Source organism: Pleurodeles waltl, chromosome 12 (assembly GCF_031143425.1).
Source record: "Pleurodeles waltl isolate 20211129_DDA chromosome 12, aPleWal1.hap1.20221129, whole genome shotgun sequence".
In the NCBI taxonomy this organism is placed as follows: domain Eukaryota; kingdom Metazoa; phylum Chordata; class Amphibia; order Caudata; family Salamandridae; genus Pleurodeles; species Pleurodeles waltl.
In genome coordinates this window covers 290,227,723-290,241,503 of record NC_090451.1, presented here as the reverse complement: position 1 = coordinate 290,241,503, position 13,781 = coordinate 290,227,723, and the positions used below count along the sequence as shown (strand labels likewise).

The 13,781-nt window shown below is 42.3% G+C and overlaps 1 protein-coding gene across 1 annotated transcript in view; it reads left to right on the top strand.

The window, feature by feature from the left end:
- Positions 1-13,781, top strand: part of MMP2 (matrix metallopeptidase 2) — a 183,508-nt gene that overhangs the window by 145,969 nt on the left and 23,758 nt on the right. Inside the window, exons 9-10 of the mRNA XM_069216277.1 lie at positions 6,102-6,234; positions 12,361-12,497. Of these exons, the coding sequence (XP_069072378.1) occupies positions 6,102-6,234; positions 12,361-12,497 (270 nt within the window). The remainder of the gene's footprint in view (positions 1-6,101; positions 6,235-12,360; positions 12,498-13,781) is intronic.

Here is a 13,781-nt window from a genome sequence, read left to right as displayed (position 1 = left end):
TAGCCCCATGTGCGCCCTCGGCACAGTCAAGTTTGCTACCTTTGTAGGATTCAAGCCAGTCCAATGCGTCTTCCGGCGTCTGGCAAAAGTGTGTTTTGCTGTCTCCCTATTATCTTCAGCTTAGAGGGGAGAAGAAGCGATTATCGGACCCCTTCGTCTTGCAATGCCTTCTTCACAGATTAGTAGGAAGCCTGCTTCGACTGCACTGCAGCTGTGTAGTGGGAGACATATTGAATTTGCCGTTCTCCACAGTAAAAGGGCCCACCTCCCATGCTCTCTGCAACAGAATGTCCCGGTCCCTGTAATGTAGCAGGTTTGCCACTACTGGTCTGGGAGGCCGACCCAGCACCAGAGGTCTAGTGGGGCACCCTGTGCGCTCTCTTCATTGCAAAAAAGGTGGTGAACTGTTGCTCGCCAAGGATGGTTTTCATCCAGAGTTCCAGAAAGTCCACCATATCAGTACATTCGGCCCCCTCCGGTAGGCACACTATGCGTACGTTGTTGCGGCAGCTGCATCCCTCAGCATCCTCCGCTCAGTAGTCTAATCTTCTCTGTCTGTGAGGTGGGCTATCTGTGTCTCCTGTGACCGCTGTTGGGTTCCAAGGCTCGTCACCTCTTCCTCCGTAGTCTTCACTCTGTCCACGAGCTTTCGATGGTCTAGCCTCAGGTGGCCCATTTCTACCGGCACCTTTCCGATCTCTTGTCTAAGGACATTTTTGGAGTCCTTGATCATTTCCACTATCTTATGGAGAATAGCTTGCACGGGGGGAGGCTGCGCAGGTTGTTTTAGGGTTGCCTCCCCCACACCCAGATCTTTTGTCAGGGCTGAGTGGTCTCTGCACTTGGGGTTTGAAGCGTTGTTTCCCCATTGGAGGGCTCGGCGGGCAATCCCCCAAATGTCGGGACAGCTCTCGTGTGGGGCGGCCGGACACCATGTTGACACCGAATGTTGACACCAACATTAGCCCCCTTGTCCAGACCTGCCCCAGCCGCCTTCTGCTAATGTGCCTCCACCCCCCCAATATGTTGTTTTGCACAGCCGGGGCGTTCCAGGAGGGGCCCTTGCTCTTCCGACCCTTTGCGCTTATGGGGGCCACTCCGTTCCCAGTCACACAATGAGGTCGCCGAGGATCCGGTCCCCACTGCTCTTTTTTTCCTGCCTTCGCCGTTCTCAATGGTCCCCTCACACGGGCTGTCTCCGGGCACCAGTCCCGACAGCAGCTCCTCAGTGAGGCAGCAGTACTTCCTCCGGCGTCCACTGCGGTCAGGTTGTTACTGCTGCAGGACTTCCTGAACTCCCATCATCCTTCGGGTGTCTGGCATACCACCCCCGAACCTGGTCCTCCCTTCTCTCCCAGCCTTGCTGGAGTGTGTAGACCCAGGCACGTAGGCCGCCCGGGCCTCTTCCGGCCACTCGCGCTGGGGGGCAGAACACCGAACTATGCCCGACCCCCTCCCTCCTCACCTCAGCATCAGGGCCACCCGGGTCCTCCGGTTGCAGGTCTCCCCCGACAGCTGCCACCACCAAGAGAGGGATCCAACGTCGCTGCCTCACAGTCTCTCTCTTCACGCGGCCTGCCCGGAGTCTGCGCTACCGAGCGGCCGTGCTCTCGAGTTCCCACTGGTTCGGGCTCCTCGTTTCCTCACGCCCCCCTTTTGTGGGCCACCCCCGGCCTCAGTCACCGTCGGCAGGGGGGTCCTAGCACCGCAGGCCCGACTGGCTCGTCCACTTTGGGTCTCGCAGCGCCTTCAATTCTGAGCGACCGCCATCTTATTTCCTCGCCGATGCTTGTCAAGCCTTGTCCGCCCCACATTTATATGACAAGTGGGAGTGCCGGCGAGGCGTCGCTCGCTCCCCTGATGGCCCCCACCTTCCTCACAGCTGGGGGCTCATTTCCCCACTCCCGGCCCCGGGATGGCACCTGTGAAGGAGGATCGTTGTAGTACGGACTGGAGCTCTTTCTCTATGCGACCGCCATATTCAGCAGTTGGCTCCGCCCCCTTACATAGAGCAGGTGTTCATAAGATTCTTAACAGTTATTTGCCCAAGACAGGGAGAAATAATTCAGCAGAACATCCACAAGGCAGAAAGGAGCCCTAGAAGCCTGTGAGACATGCTGCTGGGAATTGTACATGCTGCTAGAAACTGTACGAAGTGACTGATGATCCGATTGATGATCTTGATGAGGTTGAATTAATTATGAACTCCAAAGGCCTTTCCAAACCAGCCCTGATAATTCCCAGTATTTTTAAAAAGAAGAAGAAAAAAGGTACAGTAAAGATATTAGAACATAGCCTATAGAGCGCTACACAGATTACATCCACAAAGCAGCAAGAGATTACCACTTTAATCCTCGTGAGTAAAAGGAATTATGTCACCACAGAGCAGTCCCCTGCATGATACGGCTTTATCACTTGTTAGCGGCTTAGCTCAAATCCATATAATCCTAAAGTAATCTGTCAGACAGCTCAACAAGAAGGTGCAAAAGTAGAAAAGAAACAGTACCCCCATTAGCCATAAATTAAAATAACTATATTGAAATAACTAAAATGCACAAGGAAGTGAATCAATGTGCAAATATGTTGTTATTTAAGTGTTATTTCATAATTAATTTGCTATTAGCGCTTCACTCAAACCTTGAGCTCAAGTATGTTTGAAAACCTAAGAAAGCAAGTTAGAATGTAAACATATTGAAATACATAACACATAAGAAATATAAATAAATTACATGACTCGAAAAGCTATTATTTAACTTACTGATAAGATTATTACACCACAAAAGTGTAAATATGACAGCTCAGTGTCCTACAAAATTAAATCAGAGAAAAATATGAATCTTGAAGTCCTTTTCTGTGGTTGGGTATATCAGTGTGGTCAATGAGGCCCAGGGGTGCATATTTTGCTTTATTGAATGCTTCCACAGCCAGTAGTTTGTGGGATGCTTCTTAAGGAAAACCAAGAGCCTGCCCCACCCTGTCATGCCACGCAACTTATCTGTGTTAGCATGCATCACAAAATAAACAAGGAAAATAAGTAATCCTCTAAAGCACCTTTTGATACTTAAATAGAGCACAACTACCACAAACACTAGGATAAATTTCAGGGTTTTAGAATTTTTGACTCAGGGTTTACAGGTCTGCAACTGACGCCCTAATTCAGACCGCTTTGCCATGCATACACTTAAAAGGGAGAAAAGTTGTAGTAACATTGGTTATAGTCTATTACATTTTCATGACACATCACTCCTTTTTAGGTATGTCTTCACCCTCTAATAAGTTGGTCTAGCTAATTTTCTATGCTAACAAAATGGAGACTTTTGAAATGGCCCTCAATCATGGCAAGACCAACTGTGCTCACTCAATGTACACTACTACTGCTGACACCCTAGAACTTTATATAAATATGCCAACCAGTGAGAACCCAATAATGAAGAGGTAGCCTAAAACTTTCTTCCATCAGAAGCTACTAATAATTGAGACTTTGTTTTCTCCAAATTTACTCTTACATTTCGTGTTTCTCTTCACATTAGGGCTACTCATTTCTCCTTAGACACAGAATGGGTAAAACGCTTTGATACATCAAACCCTGTCTTTCTTATGATTAGCTGTTCCTGAAGAAATGAGGCCCACACATTATTTACCTACGTCAAAGCATGTGCCATAACGGATCTCCTCATATACCAAGTACATTGCTTAACCATGGGTTCACCACCTTGTAATGTTAGCAAAGATTCCTAACGTCACTACTTTGACAACACGCAGGTTTCGGCCCATTTTAACTGTATATTACAGGGTTTTAGCATATATTACTTTATATGAGCAGCATGCTGAAAACAATAAAATAGTGTCAGCAAGTATATATGGATACTTTTCTACAAACGCTTGCAAGCATAATTATACATTATTGTTGCTTACTGGAAATCTAGAGTCACTACTAAAGTTATTACTTTTTAGGTCTTGCCTATCAAACATCACACGCTGTCTTATTGGAAAAGGCCCAATCTGAGCTTACAAAGAACTTCCAGTGGATTTCATTGCTTACCACCGGTTGGCTTTATTGTCACTCTCATTTGTTTGCTTCCTAAACAATGACTTCCCTTATCCATCATATTTTTGTTCCTCCCTTTGAGCTTAGTGTTTTAACCATACTCTTGATTTCTCTGACTTGTGTCCTTCCACTGTTAACGTTTACAGAAACTACTATTTTTTATTTTTGATTAAGTACTCCACAAGAGTGCATGTGTATTCCATCTCTATCTCTCATGTTCTTCTGCCTCTTGTGTGTGCCCTCCGGAATGCCTACCCTCCCAATGCTATGCGTTTCTCTCTTGTGCGTTCTTCCATACCCTGAGATCAGAGTTGTTCTCTCTCAAGTGTTTATCTCCCCACTTCCCATGTTGCTATCATGCTTGTGTTCTGCTCGCTCTTATTTTCTCATGTGCTAAACTTAGGTCAAAACACAAACAAGTTAGTGATGATACCTCACTGTCCATCAAAAATCTTTCTGCATCTTTTGAGGTTCAGAGCATAATTACTTACTGAGCAGATTGAAGAATTGTAGTTCTAAGCAAAACGGTGAATGTTAAAAAGACACATTTTGGTAACTGGGAGTAGTTGTTTTTGGCTTTATATCTTAACAAAATAGAATGAATCTTGAGTCTGTGGATGAGATCACTGCATGAGTGGCTAGATGACAGGTGGCCACACATTTAGTGTTATGTTGTACGAGCAAATATGTGCAGTTGTTCTATCCAGGTTTTCCAGTTTGTCAGTGTTGTATTTTGCCCTCTAATCCTCTGTGTGCTTGTGTTTAAGTCTATGTTTAAGAAGAACCCAAACATAGGAGCTGCTCAAATGCTAAGTCAGTGGTCCTCCGTGATACCTTTGGTGCCTTCTTGACAAGGGTTGTACCACAGTAGGAGTCCTCCACACTTTATGACTGAAGGGATATCCTCCAGTTTTAATTTCACTGTGGTAGGGTTTTAGTAATGCAGCTGTATTTGCGGGGTAACTCCCTCAACTAAAGCTCAGAGGACCCCAAGCCACAGGCTTGTGGGGCCTCCTCCACTGGGTGTGTACACACACACAAAATAAAGAATGGTTGCCACTTGCAGAGGTTATTAAGGTGTCTACAGTACTCTGCAGAACTAAAGTTATTTTGCCATAAGAAATCTAGCAATAATAGTCAAATGACTAGTAATAAAGGTTATGAGGGAAAATTATTTCTATGTGGCATCTTGCTGGATAGCAAGATGATGTACCTTACAATCTAAGACGTAGTTCTTCAGACTATGGAAAAAACCTGTGGATGCTCTACCTATCATATATCTGTTGGCCTTGTTTTCTTCTTACACAATCTATTGATTTACCCTATAAAGATTAGGGATTAGAAGCATGAGCAGATCGTGATCATTTCATGGGCTGTATGTCAAAATACTGACCACAAAAATACCATGCTACCCTGCTACAAATGTATTGTACATAGATTATCATTACTACTATACTTAACTCCTAAGCAGTGCACCTTGAAGATATATATATATATATATATATATATATATATATATATATATATATATATATATATATATATATATATATACGACAAATGCAATTTTCGTAGATGTATGTATTTGTGAATGTTTACAGTGCATGGCTATGATTTTCCCGAAACCAGTTTATTTGTGAAAAGGCAACTTAGTTTCATAGCAATAGAGTGAAACTAACCTGGTTTATTTTCTCATTGTCATTATCCTGGATTTCAAAAGAAAGTTTAAAGTTTAAGTTCAGATAGGATCATAAAGCAGATCATGAACCAATTAATTAACATTTCAAATGTTAGCTCTGCACATGTGTTGAAAGTCATATTGTCTCTCTATTGTGCAAGTCAGTATCTTGCCAACTATCTTTTTGTAGCCACTGTTTTTGTATTCATTATTATGACATGCAACTGCATATAAGCATTATTAGTTACTGTATGGAAGTAGTGAGCAGTGGGGGTATGAGATAGATGACACCTTTTTTTCTTTAATGTTTAATAGCACAAAAAATAGGGTTAAGTCATCAAGTTATATTAATCTGACATATCATGTAATTTCCAGGTGGAACAACTGATAAACCCGGCCCGGGTCCAAGACCGACCTTAGGACCAGTGACACCAGAGTTGTGCAAAAAAGATATTATATTAGATGGAGTGTCAGAAATTAGGGGAGAGATATTTTTCTTCAAAGACAGGTATGTATACCGTTTATGGAGCTGCTTTCTTGAAGAATGATGACTTTCATATACTCAGACTCAAACTGAAATAAAATCATGGACACACTCTGCAAAAGAAAACACTCACAGAAAAGCACAAAAACGCAAGACCAAACAATCAGAAAATATAACAATTAGGGACAGACTTATGACACTTATCTTTAACTGTCTGCCGAAAGCAACCAAAACAAAACAAAACTTCAACTCCCATAGTTAAATTATTTAGAAAAAATAAAATTGAAATTCCCCTTAAAAATTAGTTCAAAGGATGATAATGTTATGATGAAAAACTTAAAAACTACTTACATTCAGCAGTGATGGTGAGCAATGCAACCATGCCTCCTTTCCAGTGCTTCGCTCATGACCTTACACATGATGTTACTGATGACATCACAAATGACATAATTGAAAATATTAGTACTGAAAATATTATTACAGACGTTTTGTAGTTAAGTTCCAGCCCATAGTCAGGTCAAGAATATATTGCCCATAGCCAAGGGCAGGTACAGTGAGCTGTACAGTGAGGGGTTATGAGAAACAAAATTTCTGATTTTGGCCTGTGTCTGGACCATGGTAAGAAAGGTAGATGCTTAGTTGGTTCTTGCAGGAGTGATCTTACTTGCAGGGCCTAGCCAAAATCCCATTCTCTTCCATCGCACACTGAGTATGGTCAAAGACCATCCCCCTTTCCCTTTAGTCGTACAGATATTGTGCACAGGGCCTTGGTAAAGGAGAGGCTCAGTGCCCTCTTGTCAATAACAAAAAGGGAACAGCAACATTTCACGCTCAAATTTGGACTTCTGTAAGGCCAAAAAGCTGCTCCAGGATCCTCCTAGGTATAACCAAACAGCATGTATGGTTGATGCTCCTTTGTGAAATGTTTCAAAGTGGTCCATCAAGATGGGGCCTACAAGAGTGTGCGGGGGGAAGGGGCTCAAAACATGTTTTCACCAGGCAATTTCCCAAAGAAAAATGAAGTTGACCAGTGCTAGAGCCAAAATGGCTGAACGGAATTACACCAAATTTGGAAGAAATCTAGATCTTAACCTAGAAAGTATGCTTTTTGTGATTTGATGTACATCTGTATAGTGACACAGAACAACTTCAGACCTAACATGTTGAACCCTGGTGCCACATGCTTAAAATAAGCAATCCAATTGGCTGACCACAATATGATATGAGTTGTGGCCCCCATTTTATGATTTGGGTACTTGATCCCTGTGTAATAGGAAATAAATGAACATACGAATAAGAAGCCAGGGTAGGGGTACCCTGACCCCCTGGCCCCATGTGAGCAGGTCCTAGAGGGACACACCCAGCGTCAAATTAAAAAGATGTTTTTCATCGTACCTAGGTACAGCAGTACTACCGCAAAGATCAGTGCATCTCCCACATAATTTTGTATTAGTACCACGGTACAGAGGTGTCCACTTCAAGATCATGTGGGTTTTCCATCAACAGAGTCTTGGACACCTGTGGCCAACCCCAAGCTTACACACAGCTAAAGGGGGTTTACAATTGGCGTTGGCAGCGCATAGGGGTTATGGCGCAGGACCTAACTGCAGGCCAGACTCTGCGGCCAATGCCACCTTGCGTATAGCTGGAGGCTGTGCATGGCAAGGGATTGTCTGCCTGCTGTGGTTGTGTGCAGAGCTTTGGCATACACCAAGCACTGCAGTCAACCCAATGCCAGCTGTGCGTGGGTAGGCCAAGTTAGGTAAGGTAATAAAATATTACTTTATGATAAAAAAGCTCACAAATTCACTTAAAGACAAAGGTTAAAGTGATGTTATTGTTAGGTATTGTTATAATAGCTTACTTTACAAAAAACCTTGACAAATTCATTGAAAAAAATAAAGGTTAAAGTGACATTATAGTTGGGTAACAATGGCAGATAAAATGTTAAAACACTGAAATTCACCAGTCACAGTTAATTGAAGTAACCATAACTCACATCCTCACTATGCACTGCATATTAACTCACATATTGCATCATTTATGACCTGTTCTATGACATCATCACTGCGACACCTGAAATTACATCATTGATGACAACACTGTTCATGGCAAGGGTGTGGGCTATAGTTATTCCAGTTAACTATAACTGGTGAATTTCAGTGGTTATTTTAATTTTAAAAATTTTATCTAAACTAACAGAGTTCTCTGAAAGAAAATATTCTAATATAATTTGTAACAAAACTAGTAGAAACAGAATACTTTTGAGATAAAAAGGAACAAAATCATTCTTCTTACATTGGTGTACGCAATTGGTTTATTATTTGAAGTGGGTGACTTCCCACCTCAAAACATGATCACAACTCTTGTCAGGTTGAAACCTCAAAGACACTAAATTAACCTGACCTCATCCCCTTTGTAGCTATGGCACAGAACAGACAGGCATGTGTAATTATGCTGTGCCAAAATGGAAATACGGTCAAAATGCAAAACAATAAAAATTCCAACCAAGTTTGAAATATTGGGCAACATTAATAAACAAAATGATATCAAGATGACAACATTTCAATACAGGGAACCAGAGATATGAATTTTCAGAATGTTAAGTCAAAATGGCACCAAAAAGCACAAAGCACCAGTAATAGTCAGTGGTTGCTGTGGACTGGGATTTAGGTATAGTGTAAGACTGACCATCCTGAGCACAGGTCAGATACATCAACCAAATTCATCCTGGTCAAAGAGTTTACCATCCTACTCAGTCTTTTGACTCCCAATGCACCACAAGAGCACATTTCCAAAACTCTCCAGGACCACTGGGGGGCACTTAGAGGCTTAAAAGGTGTCAGGCAGAGGCCAACAACAGGGTTCAGCCTAGTTCCAGTTGCCACTTGTCTGTTGGGTACTTCCAATAAAAGGCCTCTTGCAGCTTGTTGTTTCCCTGTAGCCACACAGGAAGTCAGCCAACTGATCCTCGGAGTCCACCTCTTTGCCCTGGGCACAAAAGGGAGCTGGTCCAGTCATCCAAGGCTCCTTCCAGGTCACATACGGCAGGTCCGGCCCTCTTCTGATTTTCATCAGGGTCACCACGTGTTATGAAGTAGGTGCCTGGAGGTGCCACATTTATGTCTTGCACTGGCTAATGGGTGAGAATTACTGCTGGGCATGCCCTAACCAATGGGGTAAAATGTCACAAGTCCAGAGATACCAAACAAATCACTGTTGGCCTTTTCAATATAGTGAAAGTCTTCAGTCACATGGAAATTGGGCTCTAAAGGTTGGAGGTATACGTTGGGAGTGTACTATGGTAATTCTAGTGTCCTCCCACATCTAACAATAAAATGCAGTTTGACAAAGCCACTGCAGCCACATGAAATACAGAGATACACATCTGGTAAGACAAAAGGAGAGTCCTTCAGCTACTAGTTAGTGGATCTACAAGAGTTGTCTTGGCATCCTGTTCTTTCCCCTTTCAAGTGTACCCCAAGGGTTATAGGTGAACCCAGGAGACCTGTCAAACAGATTTGAAGGATCTATTTTGGCAGGCTGAATTGAGATTTTTACACCTCTAAAGTCAGGTTTTAATGGTAGGCCTAAAGCCAAGTTTGCCCTGTAGTGGATGGCACAGTATGTGTTGCAGTTCACTAGTGGCATTTAACTTCCAAGTCTTAGGTGCACTTATACCACTTTCCAGTGACTTATAAGCAAGTTAAATATGCCAATTAGGAGTATTCCAATCCAACAATTTTTAAAGGGGGAGCACAGGCACTTTAATGCTGGCTAGCAGGGCTAAAGTTAAGAGTTAAAGAGCAAAAAATATAGGGTCCAGTAAGTGGCGAAAACTCCATGGTGACCACCTAGAAGAAGCACATTCCCTACAATTGGGCAGGACAAACTAGAATGCCCAAAACATTACTGCTTTCCGAAACCTAACTCCAATACTGTGAGAATCCGACCCAGCAAGGCAAGGCCATCACAAAGGGCTAAGCAGGAGTTGTTTGACTTATGTCCTCTGCTTTCAAAGGCCCCACATATTAGAAAATGCATTACCAATGCATACAGATATCATGAGGCAACTTGTCAGTTAGACCTTTAGATGGCGTCATGCTCTGGTTTGAACCTGGCTGTAAGGTGACAATCTATTGTTTTGTTTTTCGTCTGCCCACTTTTTTACATTTTGGACCTGGACACCTGCACTGTCATCCCAGAAGAATGGGACACCGTGCTAGGTAGGCCCCAAGCTTATCTTGCTCATAGGTCTCCCTGACTCTAGCCTGGGATCTATGCTTGTGCCTTTGCATAAGCAGAGCCAGATCCAAACCCGAGCAGCATCAATGAGTCCTTGTGTAGGAGAAGGGAGGTGGTCAGAGGTCACACATATTTCCATCAGCAGGTTTGAAGAGTTGATGAGGGGATTTTCCCCAGCACAGTATAGCCTCAGCTAAAAGTCCTATTTTTTCTCTGAGTCTTGGGTAACAGTATTGGGTGTTATTACATAACAGCACATTCTCTGTGGCACTGTATACCAACAATGAACCATTTACTACTTAAAAGCATTTAACAGATTAACAATGGCCTTCCCCTTGGCTATGCCCTGTGTACCTTAACTCTGAGAAGCCCAAAGACTTCACATTGTGCTTTTTATTCTCAATTGCAGGCAACCCTGGTTTCACAGTGTTTAGACATTATACTACTCCTGGGATTCAATGGTGCCCTTTTACATTAGTAGATACATCCTATCGAACTGTAATAATGCACCTGTATTCCGATCTGAAAAATGCCCTAGTATCCCAGTCCTGATACATCCATAGTACTTTTGAATTATTGTGCCCCAAACCATTGCAAGGGATTTGATGCACTTACCTGTTCCAATAACATATTTCAGAATAGTTCACAGGTATACTGCATATGTAGGTTCAAAGTATCAAATGCTGAAATGGGTGACTCACATTTCATGCTTCTTAGTTCATGAACTGTGTACCACTGAGTACAGCAATCATAATACTGGCTGCCAACTATACCAAGGAATTATGATGTAAATGTTATATATTTTATCTATTTTCTTCAAGTACTCATATAAACCTCCTAATTAGAGGATCTGTTGGCCTGATTCACAAAGGTAAATTTACACTTTCGTGTAAGTTTAAGATTGTTTGCTAATCACAAATGGATTTATGAGTAGTATCTTTAACAGTGCGGAGTAAAAGACCTATATTTTTATGTGCAGAGACTCTGCACTCATAAAAATTCTACTCTTAAACCATTTGTAAATACCAAACAATTGAAAACTTAAACAAAAGTGTAAGTTTACCTTTGTGAATCAAGCCCGTTAGATGTTTAAAATGAGTATGTGGTAAGCTGCTACTGAGCAGAAACCATAGAAAACTGTGTAAACTCCAGGTATTTGTTCCCAATCAAAAGTGAAAGATTGCTACACCCTACAATGTGTAATGGTTTGTACCAGGTTTCAGTGCCAGAGACAGATCTAGGTTTGTTAATCTACCTTCTACAGAGAGTGTGAGTGAGAGAGAGATCTTTTTTTAACTCATAATAAAGAACTGTTTGGAAAATATATGTGAGTAACCAACAGACTGCACATAAAATAAGCATGCAATGCTTACTTTACAATTAATTTCCCCCAATACTTCATCTTCTGAGAATCAGAGTGTGCTCACCGCAGACATATTTTGACCCACCCACGAATGCTGCTAAAAAGCTTGCCACAAATCACGCCAACCCAGGATTATTATAGTCAAAGCAAACTTGTTGAAGAGCATCTGCCCAACCCAGAGGATTTGGTTCACTCTGTCTCCTGACTGACATTGATATTAATGGTAGATACAAGGAGGACCACCCAAAAAGCTAGATAAAGTGTGAGTGGATTCGTAAACAGGATAAGAGTCAGAGCTCAGTCAGGGACAACTTACACATCCTATTTCTGAAAAAGCCAGGAAAGCTTCATTAAAAACACAACTGAATGAAGTACTCAATCTGGTTCTTGTCTTAACATATTGGGAAGCAATGACAGCTTTGTATTGCTACAGCTCTGGTGTGTGGGCCTGTGTGGGCGCAACCACAGCCCACAGCAATGAGTAACAGATGTGCTGATGAAGTGCTTCATTGTAAATCTGCTGTGATTTCTACTCTGCTTAGATTCATATGGAGGACTGTCAACCCCCGCAGCAAACCTTCAGGCCCTCTGCTTATAGCCACGTTCTGGCCAGAGCTCCCAGAAAAAATTGATGCTGTCTACGAAGCTCCTCAGGAAGAAAAGACAATATTTTTCGCAGGTATTTATTTTGAATTATTCTCTTTTTAATGTTACGGCATAGTTTCCATGGATTCATCCAGCCATTCCTGTTAAATAACAACGTTTTGTTTGATAGACGAGAAGCGGATCTGTGTGTGCATAGCAAACTATTATTCTGCATTGGAAACAAAACACAAATGTTGTATTTAAGTTTAGTAAATGTAATCAGTAAAACTCACGTACAGATCTTGTAGTTCTTTTTCATGACAACTCATAGGCAAAAAGCATCCTCGCAATTTTCCGTAAGTTGCATGGTCTATTGTCAACTGCGTGAGGCATCCCAAACATTTTTACATGCGTTCTAAACAGACCTGAAGTTAACATCAAGGGCAAATATATTTGGACAACACACTACGGCCCATATTTATCGTTTTTGTGCGCCACATTTGCGTCATTGTTTGACGCAAAAGCGGCGCAAACCTACACAATACAGTTATATATACGTCTTTAAAGTAAGGATACATTGAGACGTTCGTTAGTTACCCTTTGAATAAAGCTTTGGCAAAGGTAATAGTTTGCATCTCTGCAGCGCCATTGGCATTGCGGATGCTGTTTTAATCCTGCACGTGTGGGCATGTGTCGAGGCGCATGTGTATGCTTGGCTGACAACCTAGAAACGGGTTACAAAACGTTCCAAGGTACTACCAATGCAAACATGATGTATGTGCAGATGAGCAACGTGATGTAAGCATGCATAAGCATGCATAATGTGCTAGACAGCCACGTTAGGATGAAAAATTAAAGGAAAATGGAATGGAAAAAAAAGAAAAATAAGTATACAGAAAGTGGGAAAACTCGTGCAAGCGGCCCACAGCAACCTGCAGCTGGCGGTCCTTGTAAGAAACAAAGAAATTAAAAAATAAATTCAACACAGAAAGCAGAATAAGGAGCATGATGCGGAACGGGGAGAGGAGGACTGGGGAGCAGAGAGAGGGCAATGAAGAGAGTGCAGGGAGGCAAGAGGAGAGGTTAAGGATACACGTGCACTCCAAAGGAGTACTGAAAGTAAAAAAAAAAAAAAGCCACTCAGGTCAGCTGTGGAAGCATGCTACTCCTTCAAACAGAAAAGCGACAGGCCAAAATTATCCTCGTTTGGAAAAACACAAAAATAGGGAGAAACACCATCTAATCAAGGGGCTGGCCCAGAACGCACTCAAAGTATGACAGCTAAAGCCGTCTGTTGCCAAGAACTGAAATAAATACTTAAAACCCATTATCTACAAGCACCTGGCACTTAATTCAAAGACCCCTAGATTTCAAAATA